The sequence below is a fragment of the Lepisma saccharinum genome, chromosome 30 (genome assembly GCF_977018435.1).
Source record: "Lepisma saccharinum chromosome 30, izLepSacc3.1, whole genome shotgun sequence".
NCBI lineage: Eukaryota > Metazoa > Arthropoda > Insecta > Zygentoma > Lepismatidae > Lepisma > Lepisma saccharinum.
In genome coordinates, this window is record NC_139258.1 from 35,435,009 (window position 1) to 35,462,956 (window position 27,948).

A 27,948-nucleotide genomic window follows, 5' to 3' on the forward strand; every position below is an offset into this window, starting at 1 on the left:
AACATCTGCTTCTACCCATGAATGTTTGGAATGTTCGCCTTGAAAACCGGGAATTATACTTTAATTTTATTATGGTCCTCTAAGTTACCCTATAAGAATGAAAACTTTGTGTCCAACTATAACTCATGTAGTGTAGACACTAAACTATGCAAATTATATGTACACTAGAAACAAAGTCTACAAGAATTTTGGACCATCACGTAAAAAAAGATCACCAGAGAAATTAATTCAACGGGCAGCGAAACATCCACAGTGTCTGATTCTGCTTTCAAACCTAAGGCTTACGTCCGAACTCAAATTGCAGATTACTACTTGGCTTTCCTCTTGAGATTGCCATAGAGATATCAGCGGTTAGGAATGAGATGCCAACAGTGGTTTGAAACTAAGAATTTCCTTTTCAAAACACATCTCGTAGCGATGGTAATCTGATTATGTGATAAGGACACCGGAAGATGTTAGTTGCCGAGAGGTAGAGATTGTGTAAGTCCATTATAAACAGAACGTTTGATAAGTAGGCTGCTGCAACGATACCACTGTGCGTTACAGAGTTACTTCGCAATTAATATTGCTTTGTTGTCGAAATTTGTTAGTTTATTTAGGGGAACTTTGTTTAATATTTCCAACTTCAGGGGGGAAATTATGGATCCCGTCTTATCTTAGGAATTTTCCCATGATGTAGCTAAGAATATATAAAGAATTGGTATAAAATCAATTGTCCATTTGGACATAAGTAATTTTCTTTGATGTTTTAGGATGCTGAAATGCATAGAGAGTATCGCCTCACACATAATTTTCATAATGTAATGTTTCGATCGTTATGGGCCTCGTTTCAAAGTTAAGGGGCCTCCAGAAATAACGGCATTTTCTATCCTGATGATAGAGACGTGGTTGCCACTGTTACTTTTTTTAAAGAAAATGACGAAGCTTTTAACAGGCGACTAGAAGCACTTTAATTCAACTGACTATGAACATTTGTAGAAAGAATTATAAAATTTATAAAATCCTTGTCTTATACAAAGCTTAGTCCAAGCTTCAGCTGAAGACAGCGAAGTCATTTTCGAGAAACCGCTATGATATTCTAGAATCTGAAAAAAATTACGTATACTTAGAATTTCTTCTAGAGCATTCACGTGAATCTTCGTGTGGTCTGCTTTCACCGTTTTCTATATATTAGCAAGTTGTATGGCTGGAAAAACTATTAAACTATTCGAATATCTAGACTACAGCGAAAGCAAATGCTCTAGGAATTGTAAGCAGGTGTGATTTTTTAGATTTTAGAACATCATAGGAGTTTTTTGAAAAGGAGAGGAAATTTCGAAAACGGCTTTGCTGGTGTCGGCCAAAAGTCCAACCAAGCCATAAGGACTTGAGGACTTGACTTAATTCCTGTTGTTCCCTGTAAAACATAGGGCATCAACAAAGCATCTCCACCTGGTTCTATTGACGACAATTCCCTTCACTGTATTCCAGCTCTTTCCTTCCTCCAATGCCTCAGCGTAAACAGATCTTCGCCTCCCTCTTTTCTTTCTTCCCTGCGGGTTCCAGTCTAGTGCTTCTCTCTCGACTCTCTCATTTTCATTCCTCAAACGTATGCCCTATCCAATTCCATTTTCGCCGCTTTATTTGTATGGACACCTCGGTTTCTCCAAAGTTCTTGGTTTTGAATCACTTCTGGCCAAAGATATTCAGAAATTTTCTCAGACATCAATTGATGAAGGTGTGTAGTTTAGAGGTGATCGTCTTTGTTACCTTCCATGTCTCACACCCATATAACACTACAGACTTAACATTACTTCGAAAAATACGAAATTTGGTCTTCATAGATATCTTCTTGTTCCACACCGGATAGAGCCTCACAAAGGTTCCGTTTGCTTTTTGGATACGTTGAGAAACATCCTGTGCAGCCCCTCCGTCTTTTGCCGCCACACTATCCAGGTAAGTAAAGCTATCCACATTTTCAATATTCTCTTCACCAATACTAAATCTGTTTTTGTGGAATTAATCCTCAGTGCCTTGGTCTTCTTGGAGTTAATCACAAGTCCTACCTTTTTTGCACTTTCTATCAAATCTGATAGTTTTGTTTGCATATCGCCATGTGCTTCAGACAAGAAGTACAAATCATCTCCAAAATCAAGGTCTTCTAGTCTGTTATTCAATCCCCATTGGATACCACGTCTTTTCCCTCCTATTACATTTCTCATCACTGCATCAATCACAATAAGGAACATTGTGGGTGATAATATACAACCTTGCCACACTCTAGACTGAACAATGTGCACATCTATTGGCTCGGATACACGGCCTTCATGTATAATCACGATAAGTTTCTCGGATAAGATCAAGAATTTTTCTTGGCACTCAATATCGTTGCACTTCCTTCCACATTGCCTTTCTGTTGACTGAGTCAAATGCTTTCTCGAAGTCAACGAAAACTGTATAGAGACGAGATGACCATTCTGTACATTGCTCCAAAATTATCCGCAAGTTGTTAATTTGATCGATACAAGAGCGATTTGGTCGAAACCCTGCCTGTTCTCTTCCGAGTCTCAAGTTAACATGTTCCTTAATTCTGTTTAGGGAAACTCTAGTGAAAAACGTCAACCAAGCCTCAAGAAGGAAGGGTTGAAAGTTATGACGTCATCCTCTTGGTGTGTCCGCTGGCATGATGCTCTCGCTCTGTCGCTTTAATAAGTTATCAGACAATAAAAACAAATGATGGTGGCAACCCTGAATGTCTGTCACAAGGGAGCATACATACAGGATAGAAAATATCGTTACTGAGAAAGGTTGTCTTAATGTCTCTCCAAATTTTGAAAATTTTGTCTTCATCATACGACAACGCCCTGCAAATATAGAAGCTACGGCGTTTCACTTTTAAAATATTCACTTTTCATCATCAGTGTGCATGGAATCGGTTCCAATTAACACAGCGACGAAAATTTTTCATAATTCAGCTGCAACTATTATTCTTTTTAATGGCGTCCAACCTCTGTGAACACACACTCTCTCAGAAACGAACAAAGAAATGAAACTCTCGCTGTAATTATCTGACTGAAATCTCTTGGTATTAAACTAGCTTCCCCGTTTGCGTTGAAATAAAGTTAAGCCCTTCCCTTTCATCTTCGTATTAACTCTACTAAACAAAGAAAGGGAAGAAATTCAGCAAAGAGCAGTGGGGAAAAATTGCGAAGATCAAACGAAATAAAAGAGAACTGCGTTGGAATCTATGTAATTGTGGAAGAACTGGAGATCTGGTGGAGAAGATGTGGAGATGAAAAGACACCAGGATGCGTTCTCTATCCCAGGGATTTCAGAGCCGAGCGGGAATGGGTCCCGGGGGAATTTCCAGATCATCTGCGGAGCTCTTTTTTTCTGGTCCTGATTTCTGACGAAAGGATAATTATAAATCAATAAGAGAGGAGCAGGAGACTCACTGATAGTCGATCGTTGATGCTTTTGCTGGGATGTCTCTGTTCCCAAGGAAACGTAGATCGAGTACCGTTCCAGAAAAAGAATACACGCATAAAAATTTAATGACAAGAAATCGTTATTTGATGTAAGTAACATTCTTTTCAACAAGAAAGTGTCCTAATATCTTCATTTATATTCATGTTTATTTATTTATTTACCAAATGTTTCAGATCCAGTACAAAATGACCATTTTATACTAAAACATTAACAGGAGACAAACAGGAATAATACATGTAGAATAAACATTGTAAAATGTGTTTGCATTTTCCTTTTGTGATCGATTTGTTTCGGATTCAGAACTTCCCAACTCAGGAACTATGGAAATTCCAATGAAAACCGTGTAATTTCAGGAACTGGTCTATACCAGTTGGATATTCCATTTAAGTATCTTCCTAACTTAGGACGTCCTGCTAATTGCCTTCGGGGGAGGATGAATTTGCGTTTCAAATAGTTGTTACACCTGTGTAACAGTTAATTAACCTTACCTAACCTAGAAGCAAAAGATCTGCAACATACTCAAAAATATATTAGAGGAGAGAAGAAACTCCCGAAAAGCACAGTACTTTTTCTTCAAATAGATACATATGTACGCAGTATTTCAGGTTAACGTGCAGTAACGATAAGAACCTCTCAAAAACCGGTCCTTACCTCTCGCCCTTTCCTCCGAAGCCAGCGGTTCCTAAATTGGGAACATTCAACTCGAAAGTATCGGTTCCTGAATTGGGAACATTCCACTTGAATGTATCGGTTCCTGAATTGGGAACATTCCACTTTAATGTATCGGTTCCTGAATTGGGAACATTCCACTTGAAAGTATCGGTTCCTGAATTGGGAACTTTCGTCGTAGTTCTTGAATTTAGAGGTCCTGAGTTGGGACATCACCATGAGATCTGCAGGCTGCACGCACCACATAACAATATATTGCTTCTTTTTTCCCCTCTATATTGCTTATATTCATCTCTCCCCTCAAACAAGATCAATATGATACTTAAACGGATGTAGGTTGTGTCTGAATCGACAGCATTCAAGGAAACTGATGGCTCTCTTAGTAGGGTGTAATGTGCTCATTAAAGTTTAATTTTTCGTCGAAGTCAGCGCCAAGATCGTTTTGAGTGGAAACTTATTTTTATGGGATTATTTTCAATACAATAAACAGAAAACACTTTGTTTCTTTTATGGCAGGAGCGTTTCTTGGGATTAAATTCTAGATTCCACTGACAACGCCACACAAGTAGTTCTACAAGAGCTTCTTGTGGGATTAATGAATCATGTTCTGATGAGATTTTTTCCGAAGGTTTACAGTTATCAGAAAGAACAAATGTGGGCCTAAGACTCCCCTGGGAACTCCGGACAAAACTGACAAAACTGGTAGATAGCTGCAAGAGGTGCCAGAAAGCGCAGACAGATAGTCTTCTAGATGGAGATAGATTACGGTAAATTGTATCGAAAGGTTTCGAAATGTCCAAATATATAAAGTCAAGCTTTGAATTATTTGAAATTGATTGAGTAGCATGGGAAAGTACTACTGATAGATTTGCGAAGGAAGAGCTACCTGGAAGGAAACCATGCTGAGCAGTTTTTAAATGAGGGGACGTAAACTTTAGCAACCTGTCTTGGATCATTTTCTCACAGACAATAGAGACGGGTCTGTGAAATTTTACACAATTTTTGTCTTCAAATTTTAGATTGGTACAATATAGGCACGCTTCAACGGTTCAGGAAACACACCTGTACCTAGGTATAAAAATACTTATTTAGTAAGAGGCACGTAGGGTGGCCGCGGTGGCTCAGTCGGTAACGCGTCTGACTACCATGCTCAAGGTCCCGGGTTCGATCCCCGGCCGGTTCAAATCCGGGAACTTTTCTAACGGTGGAAGCGGCCCCGCCGCCCACCCAGCGTCGAATAACATGGGTACCTGGGGGAAACCCTGGGGGTAAAGGCGGTCACATCACCCCCACTCACGACCGGATCAAGAAAGTGTGGGTCGTTACCCCCACAGGAGAACACGTAGGGTGGACCAAGGAATCATAAGTTTTTCGAAGGAAAACTCGGAATTCCATTGGGGCCCAGATGAGGACAGATTTTACTTCTTTAGAAGTTTTAATCGAAGAAATATTGTGTATGTGAACTATTTGTTTCATTACTGTAATATTACTTCTACTGTAATAATAAAATTAATAATATACAATTATAATAATATCATATTATATTTATATCATAATAAATTAGTAGTAAATTGTAATGTAAATATCAAATTATAAATATAAATGTTAAAATATAATGCAATATTAAAGTTATGATATTTTAAGTACTATTTTTCTCCACTAAATTTAAAACGATTGTTTTTATTTAACTCCATTTAATGCTACGAAGATCAATCGATTCTGTTTCTCTAGTCCGCACCATCTAGGAATGGAAAACTAAACTAATTTAAACTCCAAGATGCTGGCATTGTTTAAAAGTAAATTCGAATGTAATGATCCCACTGAAAGGAAATGGGATTGCTACAACCCAGAAGTGTCCGTGACTGTACGATGCAGTTATTTCGCCACAAACAATTGAATAATGCAACCCCCCCCCCCCCACCCTTGACCCCTTTTTCTAACTTTTTCTGGAGTCACAATCTCGATTTTGGCACAAAAATGTGTGCATATAAATTCAAGTTCTTAATGCACAGAAACGCGAGCCAATCAAATTCTGCCACTATGTTTGGTTGTTTTCCCGGTATTTATGATGTTGCAATACACTGTTCACGTGTCAAAACATGACAATCAAAATTAACAGGATGCCCATAATTAAATATCTATTTTGAGGCCTCAATGAAGCACACACAAAATAATCAACTGTAGGGAAACCGGGTGATGATAAATAAGCTTTTATGCATTTCTGGCGATGAACAATTTGGTAGAATTTTATTTGGTGCCCCATTTCATCCCTTGCTGCAGGCCGTAATATAGCCTGACGTTCATCCATCCATATCCTTTTGTGCGAATGTTCACATTTTTTTTCCGCTCGTTTCCTAGATATTTACAGCTGGTGTAATAGGATTTACTGCCACGCTCGTCCGGTGCATGGAACAAACATAAATTTCCAGGCAATTGTTCATCATTGTTTACCCCCTCCTATTCCCTCCTCGTTGAAATGTTTGGCATTCGTTCCCACAAAGGAATTGTTTCATGTAAATAAGTGACCCGTGCAGAATGGCAAAAAATTATCTTTAATGTTTCAAAAGCTAGTCCTTCTCATATTTGTCTACTCATTCAACAATATTTAAGAAGGTTCATATTTATTTATTCACACTACACTATTTTTTAAAAAAGCCCCACACTTCTACTCATATTTGTTTAAACACTAGCTGATTGCCCCGCATTACCCTGATATTTATTTATTACAATCTTCTATTACACAGGAAAGTAATGCATTCTAACTATAGTGTAAAATGAACTTGGAGTCGAACGGCATTGGGACTGTCACTATTCATCTTAGCGGCCCCAAAAACTATGGATTCCACAGTAATATCGGTCGTTTTCGATTATTTTTACATGTCACCCCTTCCTGCTCCCACCCTTAAAGGTGTCTTACCTCCACAGTATTACTTTCCAGATTGTACCAAGTTTGGTCATCGTAAATGTCACCAATTAGCTTAGCGACTACGAAAACGATGAATTCCACACTAATATCAGTCGTTTTCAATTATTTTTACATGTCACCCCTTCCCACTTCCACCCCTAGGGGTGCCAGGGGTGTATTACACCCACAATATTTTTTTCCAGATTGTGATATGTGTTGAATTGCTCGAGGATAGGAATATCACACCTTCTGTGTAGGCAACCAACTTCGACGTGCTGTGTTGAAGGAAGCATACCTTGCAGGATATGACACGAAAATGACACCAAAAGAATGCTATTTTATGTCCGCTTCCCTCCCCGCCCCTAGGGTTGCCGTGGGTGTCTTACTCCCACAGTATTTCTCTCGAGATTGCAAGTGATACATGTACCAAGTTTGGTTGATATCGCTCCAGGCGTTCGAGAGTTATTGCTGAACAAACGAACACACACACACACACACACACACACACACACACACACACACACACATACATGCATACATTTTTATACAGGATTTTTATATATACAGGGTGTGCACGAAGTCGCTTTTCCCAATAAATCAAATATTTGGGGAAAGCGACTTTTTGCCCACCCTGTATATATGTGTGTGTGTGTATATATATATATATAAACAATATTTTTGAAAGGTTTATACTTGTTTTTAAATTTAATATTTAATATAAAAATATGTTTTAAATACTCGTACTTCTTCGTATATTTATTTATATAAAGGTAAAAAAGTGAAGGTAAAGTTCTCCCCTGTGCTTAGCACCACGCTATGAAGGCATATAGGGTGTGTGAGGGTAACGCCCCACACTTATTTATATATTTAATAATATTTTAAAAATGTTCATAATTCTTCTCATATTTTTTTAATTTAACAATGCTATAAACAATGTACTTAGTTATGTTTTACGTTGAAATATGACAACATTAAATAAGCATGACAAGATAAATTAAGTGTAAGATGGAATCAAATGTAACGTGCAATTATTAACAATACTTGGTTACATACACCAATTTTCCATACTCTCCCATATTGGCATGTCTACTTTATGTTGCAGCTGTGAATAGAAATTTCAGAGAACACAGTGTTGACTATTTTTTGGCATTTCCCTCTTCAATTCTTTCCTCGAAATATCGCTCTTCCGTGCAAATTCCTTCTGATCCTTCTTTGAAAAAGTTCATGTAGCGAGAAGACTGAAGGACCCATCCGTTCTTAAAATTGTTTTCAGTTTCCTCAGAGGTGCACGCACTGACTGGCTTTGTTGTTTTCAACCCCCTCTTTCCTACCTTTTTATTCCGTTTTGATATTTCTTCCACTTTTGGTGCAGTGTTGCCACGCGGAGGGAAATTCGGGTGTAGAAGGAAAGTATAAATTTTATGGAAAATATGAAAATTGCAGGGCAATTTGAAGATATCAGAAATATAATTAAAAATTTAAATTTGTCTTGGGAACACAATGAATACTTTTCCAACTTTAAAAATTGGAATTACGTAGCAAAAATTAACATACTACTAACTGTTGTCATGAAAATGAACATTAATTTTTAGATAAATGTACAACTTGATATTCCCTCTTCATTCTCGTTCATTCACTGTAATGTTTTTATGAAATGGTGTTTTTGTCGGTTGAAATAATAATAATAATAATAATAAGTGCCGAGCACATTATATAACCTAGTACAGCACTAAGTGTAGTAAAAAATTACAATATTACGCATGAGGTATGATAATACATCGATAGTAACATTAAATTTTAAGATTTTTTTAACTAACTCTAATCTATCTTCTATATACAAATGGATGTATGTGTGGGTGTGTATATTTGTTTGTTCCGGCATAACTATCGAACGCCTGGAGCAATTTCAACCAAACTTGGTACACGTAGCACTTGCAATCTGGAAAGAATATTTTGGGGTAAGACACCCCCGGCACCCCTAGGGATGGGGTGGGAAGGGGTGGCATGTAAAAATAATAGAGAACCATCGATATTAAATTCCGATCAAACAGACATCCGTGACTCTATGAAATCCGCACAACGATAGTGTTTCTCAGGTTGTCTAACATTCAGGCTGTGTTGCGAATGGAATCCATAGTTTTCGTGACACTCCCAATGCGGTTCAACTTCTAGTTCATCGCCTATCGGCATGGGGGGTGAGAGGGGGTGAAAAATAAAATCCACAAATGATCTAGATTAGTGTCGAATCCAAAGTTTTCGGAGTCGCAAAGCTAATTGGCGACATTCACGATCACATTTTAAATTAATTACATTTTACACTATAGTTAGAATTCATTATTTTCCTGTCTAATACAAGATTGGGATAAATAAATGCCCGGGCAACGCCGGGTATTCAGCTAGTAATTATATAATGCTGAGTACATCAATGGCCATTTACACCATCGCGTCCAATTTCTGTAATTTATAACATATCATTTAAGGTATATATTAGTGTTTGTATTAATTCACTATAATAATAAGAATAACAATAATAGTTGTTAGTTTTGTGATTGCTGTTTCATTTTTTCTGAGATCGAGGGAAAAAATTGTATGAAAACGGGATATTATGGCCCTAGGGAAGGGTAAATGTTCCCACTGGCTGTGGCAACACTACCCTGGCACCGTGTTTCGCAGCCGACTGGAGTTTCCAGTGTAACCGGGGGTTGATCTCGTCTTCCGTGTCAGCCGTGTTATTACTTGCAAGCGTCGCGAGAAATCTGGCGTTGATTTATTACAACAGGAAAACGCCCTTTTACGAGCCCCGAGGCTTTCGATGTCTCTTTCTGCGGCTTGTTTCGCGGTGACCGAAAAACGAACGTGACAATGCCCTCCCCCTGTTGAAGCCCGGTGCATCCACATAGTAGAACAAAGCGTGTGCAGCACCTCGTGTTGGATATGCAAATATCCTGCGAGATATTCATTGTTGCAGCGTCATCCGGAAGGACGCTCCGCTGTTCTCATCTCTCAGAGGTCATCCTTTGCGTTGCAATGTTGCCAACAATAGAATGCAGAAATTGCTAAATCTCCGTATAAAATGCATTAAAAGTCTCAACTATGCACGTAAAATATAACAAATATCGATAGCATTCTCTCGGGCTATCGACCAGGTGAGTTGTGGAAAAGATTCCAAGCTTTCGAGAGCAAACGTCACTCTCATCTTCAGGGTAGTCTAGATATTGCACCGCTATTACAAGTATTAACGTCACTCTAATTTTCAACCCTGAAGATAAGGGTGACGTTAGCTCTCAAATGCTTGGAATCTTTACCACAATTTACATGGTCGAGAGAATAAATTCATCATTCGTCGCCAGGAGAGCTTTAAAACTTATACTTCATGAAAAACGTCGTTTAAATAAATACTTTTCGAGCTTCAAGATCAAGTTCAAACATATTTCCCGATTTTCCATGGATCTTTTTGTCACATTTTAAACTAACCTGTCATTTTACACGAATTTGTTACAAAAATATGAATAACATATAACTAACTAACTAACTCTAGGCTTCTTAAACGCGAAGGTTCATGGCTGCAGCAACATAGGCTTTCCATCTGTCTCTATCCTGAGCAACATCTATATACTCTTTTCCATCCCTACCAATTTCCTTTAGGTCCATCTCAACGTCATCTCTCCATCTTCGTCTTGGCCTTCCTACAGGTCTCTTACCATCAGGTTTCCCAACAAGAATCCTGTAAACTCCTCTTTCCTCTCCCATTCGTGCCACATGGCCTGCCCACCTAAGTCTTCTTGATTTAATTATTCTAATAATATCTGGACATGAATACAAATTATGTAGTTCTAAATTATGTAACCTTCTCCAATCGCTTGTCTCCTCATCCCTTTTAGGTCCAAAGATTTTCCTAAGGATCTTATTTTCAAATACTCTCAATTTATGTTCCTCTTTCAATGTAAGGGACCAAGTTTCGCATCCATATAATAATACAGGCAAAATTACTGTTTTGTATATTTTAACTTTTAGTTTCTTAGATATTAAACGACAAGACAAAAGTTTATGAAGAGAGAAGTAACTTGCATTTCCTGAATTAAGCCTGCTTTTTATTTCCTCTTTAATATAATTTTCATTTGTTGGTATTACTCCTAAGTACTTGAATTTGTTAACTGGTTCACACGAGTAATAATAAGTAACTTATATTCGATTGATTCCAACAAATACATTGACATTTGAATTACGATAAATTTTCTGCATTGTTAATTTCAACTTGGTAGCTTTAAAGAAAATGTTAAATTTGGCGGCTATGTAATCACAGTTATGTATAAATTTTAAAAATAATCATGTATTAATTATACGAGCTTATCTGTGTTTATAAAATTGTAATTAGATACAAATTAGTGATCTATCTCGTATGTTTGTGTCAATTATCATTACATGTACAACACTGTAAATGGGCATTTGCCTGTTGTGTGAAGTTTTAAATTAATAAATATATGAATTTATAAATTTGAGGGGAATTTATTATAGCAAAAGTGAACCATTTGAAATTAATTGGTTATTTATTTCATATGAAATAAGTTTACGTTAAAATTGATGCATTAGTGATTGGAATTTATCTTTGTAATCTTAATAGATGAGTGACTTTTCTTCGTATGAAAGAAATCGATTACTACGCACATGTTTAGAGTGAACCCTGAAGCGTTTGAATGGATCTTTATGCGAAGATCATAATATAGATCTGATAAGATATTGTTACCTCTCCTCTACTGAGATAATTACCCTGTGGTTCTCATAACAGTGAACGAGAATGCTTAGCTTATGGTGCTAGTGGTGCCTAGAACAGGCGTTCCGGCCCGCCATCCCCATTGCATAGTGCGTATTTATATCTTACCTCTTCATTTTTCAATGTATTGTTTCTCCATCCCCCCAGCCTCATCCATACAACCTCTTTCTTCGCCCATACTCACTTTCCTGATGTACGCTGTCTCCATTCTTCCGATCCTCTTATTTGAAGCTCCTGTGATCTCTTTAGTTTCGCATTCCGGTATTATTTTCTTCCTACCTAGTGTTTGGCGATCGCCCAGACAATATATCGTGATATAGAAAAAATATCGTCCAGGCGATACCAATTGGACGATATATGTCGTGTCGACGATATATCGTCACGATATTTGACGATATATGTATATCGTGTTGGCGATTAACGTTACGATATTTGGCGATATATATGTCGAGGAGACTGTATATCGCCGATATCACGATAAGGAATAATATCGTATCGTCTGTGACGATATATCGCGGTATGAAATTTCCGATATCGTTCATCCCTCCTCTAATCTTTGTTTCACTAATTGCAGTATCAAGTGAAAACTTGAGATTTTCCTCGATGAATGACTGTCTATCTCTGTCGTCTGTTTTTCATACATTTCGTCTCCAACCTACCAGATTTTGCGACTTCTCGATGAGGTTGGCAACCATGGCTAGAGCCGGTCTTGCCTCCCGGTTCTTTGCAGGATTTGCGTTTATGGTTCTTGCCACCCGCAGCGCCGTGTCGGCGTCTTTCTGAAACACAGCCAAGTTATTTTCCGAGGGACGTTTCGGAATGTGTTTCCGCCCGTGGAATTTGGTGTGGGATAACTATTTTTCTCTGTATCTTGTAAAGCAGTCTTGAATGTGCACGAAGAGGAGTTCTCGAGGGCAAATGTATGTGTTTCCAGTACGAAATCTGCAATTCAGAACTGAAGCAAGGAATGAACATTGAGTTCCACGGCGCGGAATACTTTTCGCCTAATATCAGACGAGAAATGCTGGCCAAAACCGTTCTGTCGTCCTAAAAATGTGTATCAGATAAGATCGTTGTCTCTTTGCTTATTTTTCCGTATAGTGTAATATAGGGTGTTCGTAAAGGTTGTTTTACAACTTCACAATTTAATAACATTACTTAATTAGCATACAAAACACATACGATGGTGTAGTTCCAGACAAGCTTAAACCTAAACTCCCTCACAGACTGGACGAGTGCGTCATTAATTGATTTCCCTTATTTGACTTCGCTTTTCTGTAATTTTTGGCTGATTGCAAAGATTGAGGATGAATTGTGATAAGAAGATATGGACAGAATGCAACACGAGCCTCACCGAGGAGGCAGAGGTGTGCTTGCATGTGGGTCTCCTTACAAGAATTGGCAACATCGAAGAGATATGTGACCACATGTATCGTCAAGATGTTTACCAGATCTATTAAACTATTATTATTATTATTCAGGGGTACAGAAATACAGGGTGCCTGAAAATTTTCACCTGGCGCCTGAATTTTTAAATTGTTATAATTTTTTTAATATTTCGAGTTCACTTATTGAAATTTTTATTGCATTTTCTTCTAAATAACTACCACAGTAGTGTCTTTTATGTTTGTGTGTTTTCCGTAGCACGTGTATAATTAAATCATATGATCGATTGATTGATTTTCTGTTTTAAGTCCACTTTATGCACAGGAAGGCTAATCGGGACTGGACCTATAGTTTAAAGTGGGATCCGAAACACTGTGCCATGTGTCTCCCCCGGTATTCCCCTTGATTACAAGGCGACGACGTTACCACTACGCCATCGGGGAATTTTTGCACTGTTGCTAGACGAATTTTAAAATCTACAGTGATATGATAGAGTCGGCTTAGAATGTATTGGATAGTTATTCATGCTGGTACCAGTTAATCCTTCTTTAGGAATTCTACTCTGGGGAAAGAATTAATTACTCTTTATTCAGTGAAATTAATAAATTAAATGTTTTAAGATCATATTATATTTTTTTATCTTTATCTTAGTTGGATCCATGTATTCCTTAGACCGTATTTGCAATATAATAATAATATTCTGGCGTTTGAATTATTCTGTTTTGTTTACCCCTGATATTATTATTTTTTTGCGAATTCGCTCCACTTCGACATGGATACATTCTGAGGATACGTGGTAGAACATCTAATCAGTATTCTAACTCTGTCTATACTATACGTAGCATGTCGCCCATCAACAGTTCGTTATCCTGACCTTTATGTGTGATTCACACCATTTACAGGGGGTTGATACGCTTGCCCTTTAACATAACCCTACAAAAATTCTAAGGGTGTAATGTGAAAAGGACCTAGGAGTACATGGAAATCTACCATCTGTACCAGTCTCTTGTAAATATATGTATTTCTTCTAAAACCTAAATTCAGCAATGAATATAGCATTCCCCTCAGCCAGAGGGAGGCTGGGGTGAACCCTCTCACGGTTGATCTAATCTGCTCCACATACCACCTCCAAATCAAGCCTAAATAAATGATCTGCTGAGCCAAATATACAGTTCTGGTGTGGTATTTAGTTGTATACTGAACGTAACTGCACTCTCTCCTCCCAAGTTACCGCGTCCATCTCGTTCTTCACTGTTCTTCACAGTTATCAAGACAGCGATTATACGAGTAATATCTAGGATTTTCTGAAAAAATCACTTAAGTCATGAACTGCGCTTTTCTCCTGCTTTCATTAACATCACACTGACTCAATTAAAGAAAATATCGTATTAGTCTCCTCTAAATTGAGATTTATAGCTAGCCTGAATTCATAACGCCTGTCGCCACCCGTTGCTCTCTCAGGCATTCAAAGAATGTCACATCAGTAATTTACAAATTCTTCCTGGTCTATTGGAGTTAAGGTGCTGATCAGCTGGTATTTCAGGGCAACGACCAGGGAAGGAGGAAAGAGAACAAAACAGAGAGCAACGTGTAGTGTGGAGTCTTTTGCCTGGAATCGCCGAAGAAGAAGGAACGGAGGGGATTGAGCGATCAAACACGTTTCGATATGAACAGCTATCAGCGGGGAATTGTATCATCAGAGACTGATAGGTATTGTTGCTTCCAACCATGTTGATCTAGACGTGTATAAATCCAAAAGCTTCTGTTTTGCCATTTCCAAGTGTGTAGTTAGTACCTCTCGCCCATTACCATTAGGGTTACCTTGAAGGGCAAGTGCTCAAATGAAGAGGATGAATGATTAAGCGAGCTACATTACCCACCTCAATGGTTAAGGTTCTTGGTTCGATCCCACGTACTCGGAGTACGTTACGATATTATAAGTAAATTTTTAAATTGGACATGTGTAATGATTCTAAATAGTGATGATCCAACATTTGTATAATTTCTATAATGTTTGCTAAAAGAATAAACATAAATAAAAGCCGGCCCCCGTGGGGTAGTGGTTAGCACATCGCGGTACGACGCCAGGAGTCCCGGGCTCGAATCCTGGCTTGGGCATGAATGTTTGTGAGTGTCCATTTATCAATTTCATCATATCATCACTCATCCGCATCTTCGCAAATTAGCCAAAAGAGGCCCAAAAGGCGAAGTAAAATAAAGAAAATCAATCGATCAATCAATAAACAAATAATCGTCTGCAGTAAAATTGCATTTTTGGACTTAAGTGCTTTTTCCAGTACAGTCTAGATATGTAAACGTATATTATCGCTAACTTATACTGTTACTTAACTGCAACAATGATCATGGACAATTTTTGTTATTTTCTTCTCCAGAGATTTTGAACCAGCATACCCGTAAAACCCATTAGAAACGACTCATTAAAACTGGAAAGTTGGTAGGTCTATAAGCGAGCCTATAGATTCAAGTCTGAAGCCCCCTCATTCGGTGAGACCACCAGCCTTTTGGAGTTCTGTGGTCGGTTGATGGTGATTGGTCGAACTGAAGGTACACAAGCTTACGATCCAAAGTTCTGAAAGAGAATTTAGGGGGAGCCCTTCTGCAAAAAAGTGCGCGGTTTTGATTCACAGCAAGAGAGTCTTGTTTTTCTCTCGTTCGAAGCGGTTTTTATTTTCCAATCAAGCTCAACATTCAGCCAGATTAAAGAGTCTATTGAAATGAATGCATACCGCTCTCTCTAACTACGAAGCCGAGGTAAAAAATTCGTCTGAGGCGATTCGATCGAAGGATCCTCTGGTGTAGAGAGACTTCTCAGAAGCAGTCGCCTGATTGATACAGACTAACTTGTTCGTGATTGGATGAATGGAGAACTGTCAAAAGGACCACCACCGTCTCCAAAGTGGAGAAATAAAAATCAATACCCTTACTAGAATCTTGGTTGGGGAGCTAGGCGGTGGGATGTCAACCATATTTCCGCTCTAGTTGGATTCTCATGTTATTTTTCCACCTTTTTTTCTTATCTTGTTGTTTTTCCTCTTTTCGCAGCTGTCATTTTTCCGGATGGAAATATCTCTTACGTCATTCATTCTGTAAAAAATATAGTTTTTTTCCTTACATTTGCAGATGACTTTGAGGATACTCGAGCAACAGAATTCTTCTTGCACTGACATACCGAAGGCAAATTATTACCATTGTAGATACAATGTAATAGATATCTATTGGACATCCATTGGATATCCAGTTTTGGAGGCCCATTTCTGGATATCTAGTAGTCATCTTTTAGATGTACGCAGTTTATCCACAAATGAAAATGTTAATAAAACATTAAAATGCTGACCTTGGCAAACTTTTATAGTATAAAAAATATACACTGAAAACATACCGTTTCCACCCTCTTAACAGGGTGTTCCTCAGACGAATGTTCACAATGTGAATTTATTGTGAATATTCGTCTGAGTTTGCCTTGGTCAGCATTTTAATGTTTTATAAACATGGAAACAAGGCTTAACAGTGTTACAGATGAAAATGTATTATTTAATATCCTTGGGATGAACTTTTGGCTTCAAGAAATAACACACGTACATTTATGTAGGGGTATAAGTTGCCATTGAAAATTTGCTATTGAAGTCCACTTATCGCCGTAGAGTTATGCAACACACATAACGCCTTGCAGGGGAGCGAGTATTTCAGGATCTAGGTGTCTATCGGTTCATAGATAGTTAGTACGATATAAACACCAAAACATACAACTTTCCTGTATAACACAGTCTTGTTACTTCTTTCCATAAGGTACCTACAAGTTAATTCAATTTGACGTATCCTCTGAAGAAAATACGATGCCGGGCGGGTCTCTCCGATGGCGTAGTTGTAACGTTGTGGTCTTGTAATCAAGTTGTCCCGGGTTCGATACCCGGAGGCGCCACAGAGTGGTTCGGATCCTACTTTAAACAGTATGCCCATCCGGGTTGGTTAGCCTATCTATGCAGGAAGTGGACTTAAAACTGAATAACCTCTCTCTCTCTCTCTCTCTCACACACACACACACACACACGCTAAACATATACATATCCCTTCTCTTCTAAAGGGTTGAGAAGCACACGTCTTCTAGTAGTTCCAGCTAAGGATTCCAGTGTTTTTTTATGGGTTGACTGTAGCCTTTCCAAGTTTAATATAACCCATAAAAATGCACGCAAGATAGAGGCTCGCCTTATATCTAATCTGCGGCTGATCTCCGCGAAGGGGGCATTTCGCTAAGTTGGCTCTTGGCTTCTGCCCCCTCTCCTCCTCTTGGTACGTCCACGTGACGGAGCCTATCTTCCCGGACCTAATCTTTGAGACTTATTGCTGGCGCGTCAACCCGGGCTCTCCGCTAAATTTGTCTCCATTAGACCGGTGAAGGATGACACTGAGGATTTAGATGGATGACGTCACTGAGAAGCTGAGGCGATGTCTCTGTCCGTTTGTAGAACCCTAACATGAGGAGGAAGGGTCTCGGGCGTGTCAGCCTTCCTCTTCGATTTTCCCTCTTATTTCTCTGTAATCCTGTAATTGCATTTATAGGTCTTGGCAAATCCTGACATGCAACTGCAAGCGACAAATGTTTGTCTACTAATTAAGACTGATTTCTCCACCAGGTATTCACTAATTGATGAAAATCAAAAGGCTTCTCCAGTATCTAATCCTTCCACTTATTAACCCATGCTACGAGTATGCGTCGTTTGACAAAAGTGATTTTGGGTGGTAAAAATTTCTTGGTCAGTTAATAGTTAGATAAAAGTCTAACTAACTCTAAATCTAGTCTTCTTAAACCCGAAGGTTTATGGCTGCAGCAATACAAGTCTCCCATCTGTTCCTATCCCGGGCAAGATCAATTCAATCTTTTCCATCCTTACCGATTTCCTTTAGGCCCATCTTCATCTTGGCCTTCGTACAGGTCTCTTACCATCAGGTTTTCCAACAAGAATCCTGTAAACTCTTCTTTGCTCTCCCATTCGTGCCGAATGCGCTTTTTCCAGTTTTCGTACTATTTCGCGTATAAAAACACAAGCTGGCGTAACTTAAACAAACAAGTTTCCATGGGGTTGGTAACCTTGCAACCTTCCGCACTACAATAATACATAAGGGAACTGTTGTTCTTTGATATTTGTCGTCAGTAATTAACAATATTTATCCAAAAAAGGTTGTTGTGACCCCTTCTTTAACAAGCATCCAATTGACAAGGTTTCATCTTCGAAAAGAAACGACTTGAGATTATTTCCGTGTATATCTTATGGAAGAAGAGGATAAAGGAGGTACGAAAGAAGCAGGAGAGAGGGAGAGAGAGAGATAAATTAAGTAAGAGAAAGTGTAAAGAAGAGAATCACAATAAAATCAAGACTCAGAAAGAAAGAAACATGGAAACCGTGCAGAGAGAAGAAGAGATAGTGAACTGAAAGAGGATAAATCATGAAAAGAAAATAATCAACAACAGAGGGAGCAAGCGAGAAGAAAACTCCTACGAGTGACAAACTGGAAGAAATATAGATGAACACACGAGAAAACAAAAGTGAAAAGTAGAGAGAACAGTTGTAAATTAAAGAAGCAACAAAAGAACAAGTAGATACTATTTCCTTATTCCTGGTGGCATGGGGTCAAATAACTCCCGCTCCTACTTCAGGTATACCAAGTGGATATCTAACTGGTTAGTTACAAAAAAAGTCATTGCGTTAATGCATAATTTCATAGTGTTTTTTTCACCGTGGCAAAAGTATTTTTATTTGATACTAATTTGAGACGAACAAAAGGCATAATTTAATCAGTAAATATATTTTTTCTTCATTGTCTATGACTGTACCGTTACGGGCTAAGGTTCTGTCCCAGGGCTGGTCCCTGGATACACAATTGGGGGCGTTAAAACCTTAGTCGTACTGCGTTTCACCCTCTGTATTAGAGGGTAGGACCCGTTGACCAACAGGCGACGAGTCAGAGGTAGAGCAGTTAAATTAAAGAAACACTAATTGAATATTTAAGTGGCTGAGTTTATTGTTTGGAAAGCACTCCAACATATTATAAAGAGAGAGAAGTTAGGGGAGGAGGATTAGCACCATAAAGGAGCAGATACTTATCTCCGGATCGCCTGGACGCTGGAACGGTCGGCTGGGTGCTGGTTCCGCAGGTTGGCCTGAGGCGTCTCGCCTCTAAACAGGCCCAGGCTTGATTCCCCGTCCGGCACTGTCGCGCTCTTCGCGACCCGATCTTAATCCTTGGCGTCCTCGTTGGCTTCTCCTCCTGAGGCCGGTTGTTAACCCCATTTGTAGTGCTCTCGGGAGTTGGGAAATGCTTAGGATAGGGTTTCCGGGTATAGCCGGTGATGTCCGGGTATGGCCGGTGACGCTATCAACGCCTGAAAAAATCAGCTGATTCGGGGTTAAAAGCATCGTCAAGCCAAGTTTCAAGAGCATTTTCGTCACCAAATGAGCTTCCTTGAAGATTGATGGATTGAGAGCTAAAAAGGTAGCAATTCGAGGGCGCAAGATCGGGCGAGTAAGAAGGATGTGGAATAACTACCCAGCCCAGCTCTTGTATAGCAGCTTTGTCATGTCAGCGGAGTGTTGGTGTGCATTATCTTGTCGCAGCACTTGATGGTGTCTTCTTGGCGTACTCGACGATTTTGTTTTCATTTAAACGTTGCCCATAGAATGCAAATATCGTACGATGATTGAATGGTCACAGTTCATCATATTTGCTAATTCTCGAGTCGACTGATGTGGATCCTCGTTGATTAAAGCGTTTATACTTTCTTCATTAAAGCCCGATAGTTTTCCTGAACGTGGAGAAACGCTTAAGTCAAAAATGCCCTCTTTGTAATGACAAAACCATTTTCTTGCCCTGTTTTCCCCGTTGGTATTCTCCCCGTACAAGGGACAAATGTTTTTAGCCTCCTCCGTTGCCTTTGCCCCTGCGTTAAACTCCAGACTGAAGAATATTCCGGAAATGTTTATTTTTCCCAATGGACGCTTATTGTTCTTTAACACATAAATAACATCCTCTTTCTATCTGTAAAATTCAATGCGTATTCACAAGCATTTCAATGCCACTCCAATTGATGAACATTAAACGATAAACAAACTCCTAACACCGCAGTGTTGCCATACCACACGCTACAAACTTATGCTTCAACCCAATATTTTGTTTTTATTTATTACAAAGTGATATTGTTACATTGGGGTCATTCCATGTCAGTTCAACTTGACCATAGAACCCATGATCTCAGATTTTGATGGCACATTTAGTCCTTCCATGCTTGTGGAAAAAAGAAAAGTAAAGTGCTCCCCTGTCCTTAGCACCACGCCATGAAGGCGTATAGGGGCGTGGCGGTAACACCCCTCACTTTCTTGATCCGGTCGTGAGTGGGGATGATGTGATCAGCATCACGCCCCTGACCGCCTTTACCCCCCAGGGTCTCCCCCAGGTACCCATGTCATTCGACGCTGGGTTGGCGCCGGGCCCGCTTCCAACGTTAGAAAAATTCCCGGATTTGAACCGACCGGGGATCGAACCCGGGACCTTTAGCATGGTAGTCAGACGCGTTACCGACTGAGCCACCGCGTGAAAAACCAATTATTTTTCTATCTCTAACTTGTTTGCTATATAAATATGGCAACATATGACATTCATATTTAGTCCACCAATAAATTAATAAAATGATTGATTTTTTTTAATGAAATCTAGGTTTTCTAATAGTTGAATTATCATTGTAACGGAAAGGTTCAACACCAACACAAGTATTTTTAAAATGAACTTTAATACATCATCTAACTTATCCAGAAATAAAATTGGTGTTTTCATTTCTTCTGAAAATGTGACAACTTATTTCTGAAATGCTTTCAAAATTGCTAACGGTTTTTATATTTTGCCACATTTGCACCTGGTGGAAAAAAGATGAACCTTTTTTCCAACACCATTCGCTTCCCCATGGTTTCCATAGCATCTATACCAAGTTTTGGCCCAATTTGTTTCTTCGAACAGGCTCCAGAGGGCTCTGAGTGGATCAACTTTGGTTGTGACAACATGAAGGCCACTTTCGGAAGAAGACTCGTGGCAGCAACATATGAAGCTGTTTTGCAAGGGAAGGTGTAAAAGGAAATGGATGATTATAATTCTGGCCAGAATACCCAATCAGTACCAATCAATGGCAATTACATAATAATTCCCTTAGCAACTCTTCCATAGGGATTTCGTTGCCCCTTTCTTCTGGTTCCCAGATAATCCAAATTATCCAGGAACCAGTCGCTTTCCCTGTGGGTTTGCATTTGCGGTTAGGTGGTTGAGTGCGTCGACGAAGTTCATCTAGTCGCACTTGACAGTTACAACCCCATTAGTGTGGAAACAAGGATTATGGTGAAATGTTGGTCGTCCCACTCTCACAAGCTGATGGAATAGTCTCCCCTTTTCTTAAATTCTGTGCTATTTTTAAATAATTAAAAATATTATCTTCTAACAAGGGGTGCCGTGTGATCCTTACCCCCTTCACCCCTTCGCAATGGTCTCACGAGCCTTGAAGAACTAAAGCCTTGGTAAAGGTTAAACGTTATTGTGAAGAAGAGTTTGGATTCTTGAAAAATATAAAGGAACAGACAATGAAATATTCAAGAATCCGAACTTATACACGTGAACACGAAATTAGGCGGCTACAGCAATTTGCATCGTTGCCAAATCGCTCCTGCTCGCAATTGAATATATTCAGAGCGTTACGGCAATTTATGTTCTCGTCCTACAGTTCGTCTTTGCAGCACACGTCACACTAAATATGGCATCAAGGTATGTTAGAAAAACAATTGTCTATTTCCCTTCAGAGAGAAAGTTGACTCGTTCACTAGACAACGTTGCCACATGGAATGTAAAAACCAACGATTCTAGGCCCTCACTCGTTTTGTCTTTCCCAGGGGTGTAAGCGGTGACCTGACAAGGTACCCAACATTGCATTTTGTAGACTAATGAGGCTCTGGCGTCTGGACTCACGGCTAGTTTAATCCTCTGTGAGGCTTGCTTTGTGTCCCATCCATGTGTGTTTGTGATTGTCCATTCATCAGTTTAATTTCATCACCATTAACCCTCACCTTGTTGATTAACCGAAAGTGGCAGAAAAGCTAAGTAAAATAAATCAAATCAAATGTAGCACCAGCACACTTCTGCAAAGCTGTCTTATTTGCAGCCTGAGGTTTAATACTTTTGGTTTGGTAGAGTTCTACTCTTCCCATTTGGCAACGTAGATTGACACGACTGCATATAAATAAATCAAATGATTAAGTTTATATCTGACATGAAGTACTGTTCGACTACGGAAGCCGTGCCTAGCCCGAACGGACGAATCCACAAAAATGGAAAGCAGAAACATCATTTTTTGATCAGTGCATCACTTCTGTGCATTGAGTTGTTTATTATCGTTCGACTTTTCTCTTTATGATTTATGATGTTTGTATCAACTCGTAACAAACCCTTTCGTAATAAAGCAAATTTGATTTTCGAGTTGTACGTGCAGCCACCCCTATTTAGTCACTGGACTCGTCCAGTTAGCGCATGCGCAGTTCCGTCAATGGTCTCTACTAACGCAGGCGCACTGTAGCCGTCCCAAGTTCAAAGAAGGAAATAAAGTAGCATTATATCCTTGTGATTTTATTGTATTTGTAGATTAAAAATACTGTATTTCCTATCATTAAGAAATTTATGCTGAATTTAAAATAATTATCGGTACTTCTTTTCTTTTCCAGACATCCAAGAGTTTTACGAACTCACATTATTGGACGACACCAAATCCATACAACAAAAAACCGCCGAAACTATTCGAATAGCGAACAAATGGGAAGCCAGCGACGGCCCTATTACTCCAACTTACGGCAACAATGATGTAAGTACAGATTTTCTATCTTTCCATTATTGGTATGTTCTATTGAATCACCATTGTTGATAACAGAGTCCTTGTTGTTTGTATAAAAACAGAATTTGCCTAATTGAAATAGGAGTTTCCTATAACCCTCTACGCTGACGACATCCTTTAGTGAGGTTAGTCAGCGATCTACGAAGTTTGAACAGCGTAGTGCGCGTGCGCCATACCTAGTAACGTCAGAAAAGCAACTCGCACCGGGCATGCCTAATAGGCTATTTTGGAGAAGTAACACTGCTACATTTTTGTTCCTTTCTTAGCGAAACGTTCTACAGGATAGAATAATCTTATTAATTGTTTGCAGTAATAACCGTGTATTGATCGACCACCAACAATTCCTGTTAAATTGTTACACAAATAAGTAACTACAATAAAAATAAATTATATGTGAATAAATGTAGCATTCACCTTCACGCAATCCTCAACACATTTTACAGAAAGCAGCCGACCGTTTTGCCGACTGTTTAGTGATCGAACTAAGGTACAACCTGACGGACAAATTAGTCTACAATTTCTCCTGTCACATGGGGTTTTCCGCATGACCAACAATCATTGCTGTTTCAATTGTACACTCCCATTACAATTCCGCCAGTTGTGTTAGTGATGGAATGGAAAACAGCTTGTTAAATAGTCAGAGCTTTACGATGCTAATTTCAGAATGAACTTCTTGGCGGTTTTTCGTTAGTTGTGCTACAGCTCTGATCTGCGTATTCAGTCGAGAAACATAGTCAGTTCCAATGTAATTTTGATAATATGGAGGAAGCGATGAGATACGAACATCCGTTTCTTTAAATAAAGTGTAAGTTTATGAGTTAGTTTCAAACTGTGGGAAAGTCTGATTTGGTAATGGAAGAGAGGTGTGGAAAATTTACCTTTAGATGTCGCGACGTAGGGAATAAGAGAGTTGATTCTGTCGCTGTTGACGAACAAATACATTTAATCATTCCCAATCTTCATAATCAGACTCGCGAATTATTTAACCTGCGATCGGTCGCGGGTGAACGCCACGCTAACTTTAAATTTTAATGAAGTGCAATTTCGACAGTATTTAAAATATTGGCCTGTGGTGCTCTCTAGCTGACGTTTAGAGTTTCACGAGCGACCTGATCACATTTTTATGAGATGACTTAAACGGCATTATTAGAGAGACCATTGTTGTGGAAATAGTGTCGTCAGAGTGAGGTCAGAGCTCACACGCAACCGATTACGTTATATATATTTTTTTATTAACATTTGTGCATTATTTAGTCAATAGGTCTATCCTGTTTTAGTGAGTTTTCGTACCTATATGTTCTTGTCATGTTAATAGAAAATTCGTAAAGTGTCGCAGTGATTTTATATCATATCAGATTTCTGGAGATCAGATGGAACTACCTCCGAGGAACATGCGCTTTTTGTTAACGCTGAGACTTGTTGTCTTCGACGATGTATACTACTCTGTTTGAAAACAAATAAACATTTTTCAACAAAAATGTAATGAATAAGAAGGATTATAATAAACAGATCATTACAAGTACGATGACGTGAGCGAGCGCGACCGATCCCGGGGTACCTTCGCCTGTAGCTGTAGCTGATTGAGAGACCGGAATTCAAACAGAAATGCACTATCGCAGGAAAGCGCTGTCGAAGATCATCCGATACTTGTAATCTACCAAGTACAAGACATATCGGAGGATTTCAGTACTCAAAATATAAGATCTCAAAAGTCATAACAACTTGAACAAGTGAGATGGAACGATACAGTTTTTCAGGCATGTTTGGGATTTCAAGAAGCTAGCTCTGTTTCTGTGTGTACGCATTATTAGTTGGCGCTACTGAGGAGGATATTTTAGTGATTAAGTGTTCTTGCTCCTGCAGAGTTAGACTTGAGATTTCGTAACAGGGAGAATGCAAGGGGAGGGCCTATTCCATGGCCACCACGATCTCCTGACTTACTTATCGTTTTATGTGGCGATATGTTAAGCACTTGGTGTACGTTGAAAAGATTCGTGACCTGCGCCATCTGTAGAAAGAGATAATCGCAGCCATAGTGACTAATATGTCGAACGTGCTGGCAAGTACTTTCGACATGGAAATTTACTGAATGTGCAAAAATATACGTGTATGCTTTTTCATGTTATCTACAAATTTAAGTTGACTTTGTTGTTTCTTATCTCAAATTTATCTTATATTACTTTCTCCTGCAGCGTAGTAATGATGCCAAGCAAAGTGTTTGTGAGCAGTTCAAATGTAAAAGCAAGAAATGGTATAAAACTGTTTTTTGTCCTTCTTGCAACTTGGAGTTCAAGCACATTCATCGAAAATGTTATACTCTCATATAAAAGTCATCCAATTTTTTTAACACACGGCGTTTGAGTGATTGATTTGTTTTATTTTGCTTTGCGGTTTGTGCCTCTTGGCTAATTTCCGAAGATGGGGATGAGTGATGAAATGATGAAATTGATGAATGGACATTTTACAAACAACCACACCCGAGCGGGATTCGAACCCGGGACCCTTGGCGTCGCAGCGCGATGTGCTAACCACTCAGCCACGGGGTCCGGCTTAACACACGGGGTATCTAAATGCCAGCGTATAAAGTTCGTCCTACCTTCTGAACAGACCACTTCGGCTCTTTTCGTAACTTTTCCTCTCGGCACAAATGGCTCATCGTGTTTTGTCATGTACTTCACTCCCAGCTTCGCGATTGGTCAACCAGGGGAGTAAGAGCAGCGCAATGCAATGACTCCGCCCACAATCACGAATTGTAACGGAAATGTCCGAATAGGTGGCTTTAATACTACTACAAGGTGTAGAAGCCTTAGTATGTCGTCTTATGTTTTGTCGTACTCGAAGAAAGTTCGTTAAATGGTCGGAGGAAGCAGACAGTAACTCAATATGATTCATGCACGGTAGGAGAGCGTGGTCTCATGAGATAAAGTTAATGTTGAGTGCTAGGACCCCTACACCTTTTCTTTCAAAGCTGTGCATGAGACGCAGCCTCCCGGTAAAGATCCTAAAAACTTATCTCACCGTTCCGTTTTTCTCCTTCAGTATTCTCAAGGTACATCGTCGAAACTTGCAAAAAACTTCGGAATTACGGCGCCTTAAATTAGATACTTGTGCCCACATAGCTGGTCTTGCGTGAAGAGCTCTTTATACATAAACCCGCTATATATAAAAGGGGATTTATAAGAGGAGGGGGCACACCTTCTGAATTAAGCCTCCAAGACAGTAACAGTTTTTCCCCTCTCGTTCTCTTTTAAGGAAGAAAAAGAACTTTTAATTCTTCTCTCAGGATCACCTGTTTAAGAGAGCCGTTTGCCGACCCAACCCCTTCTCCCCTTAAAGCGCGTAACTGCACCCCACTACATCGCACCAGTTTACCTGTCCACCGGTCCAAAATGAGGAATTAATGCGAAACTGCGATCGCTCGTATGAAGCGTGAAATTAACGTGACTTTCTCTAACCCCTTCCCCCTCGCTTCCTCTTTACGTCTTATGGATGGCGGAGAGATCAGCAGCGGGAGAGGAAAAAAGTGGAGAGCGTAGGAAACAGAAAAATTAATGCCCGGGGAGGAAGAAAAAACCTTCGTCTGCTGCAGCCGGTAAATTACGAAAACTTTTTTCATTTGCTCCAGTCCTTCGCTTCCTCTCGTTCGGAATTGCTATCCTTGCAAGAGAAATACAACTCCAGGTGAAACCGCAAATATATATAACTAAGAGGTACGGAATTAAGCTGACGTTTCTCTTAACTTTTGATCTTGTTAAAGCCTTTGTTAAAGTTAGACATCATGGAGTGAACTGTCACCAGCGCAATGGTTGAATTTCACGCCCACATGTACTCCTCTCTCTCTTTCTCTCTCTCTTTCTTTCTTTCTCTCTCTCTTTCTCGCTCTCTCTCTCTCTCTCAACCTGTCTGATTTTATATCTCAGCAGATGAAATTGGTATTTAGGAGTCAATATGGCCCACCTAAGCTTTGAGCATTTTTTCTTACCAATTACATGCTGTGCTAACCACTCCGACACGGAGGTCGGTGCTACAATGGAGTTGGCAGATCACGAAAATGTAATTCTCTCTACAACTCCCTACTAATATTGGCCAGTTCAATTATTTAATGCTACTGCTTCCTACCTTCTGTTTGCTTTCTTCAATCCTTTTCTTTCATTCTCCTTAGGTCATCTTCTACATCGGCCATCGGCTTCTTATTTCATTTATGGTCTTCCTCTGTAGTCTGGATGCAACTATTTCATTTTGATATTCTTTTGGCGATTCGACTTTCTTCAGACTCAAAGCACACGTCCATAAGATTGGCATTTAACGGCAGAATCGCCCAGACGCACGCCCATTCACATGCAAGGACTAGACAGACTGTGGCGCATCTCCAATGACGTCACCATGCTTCTCGTACACCAAAGTATGTCCGCAGCAAATTTCATTACATTACGACCAATAGTTTGTTTTTGATAAGCGATAAACAGGGGCCGAGAGCGAATTCTCTGTCTCGTCTTAAATCTAATACCTAGGTATTTCACAAGTAAAATAATCATTTACTTTTGTCACAGAAGATGTCGGAACTGTTTTCGTTGTAGTGCCACACATTTTTCGCATCTTTCAGAAAGTTCACTTAAAAATCTTTTCGTCACAATTCTGCACAAGAATGGTACATAAAAATGTTTTGTTCTGAAGTGTACTTATGTTGCAGCACTATAACAACACTAACACCAACACTCGTACCTATCGGTTTATCACTTATCACCTTGACAAACTACACGGAAGCGAATTCAAATCTTTCTTTATGGCACATTCGACATTGACAATGTCGTTCAT

The 27,948-nt window shown here is 39.3% G+C and overlaps 1 protein-coding gene across 9 annotated transcripts in view; it reads left to right on the top strand.

Annotated features, from left to right (window-relative positions):
• Positions 1–27,948, top strand: part of LOC145981874 (disks large 1 tumor suppressor protein-like) — a 1,252,559-nt gene that overhangs the window by 422,667 nt on the left and 801,944 nt on the right. For all 9 annotated transcript variants that reach the window (XM_083115344.1, XM_083115335.1, XM_083115336.1 and 6 more), the window contains exon 2: positions 22,967–23,103. Coding sequence is in view for 8 of the 9 variants with exons in the window: in XM_083115335.1 (XP_082971461.1) it covers positions 22,967–23,103 (137 nt within the window). In the remaining variant the exon portion in view is untranslated. The remainder of the gene's footprint in view (positions 1–22,966; positions 23,104–27,948) is intronic.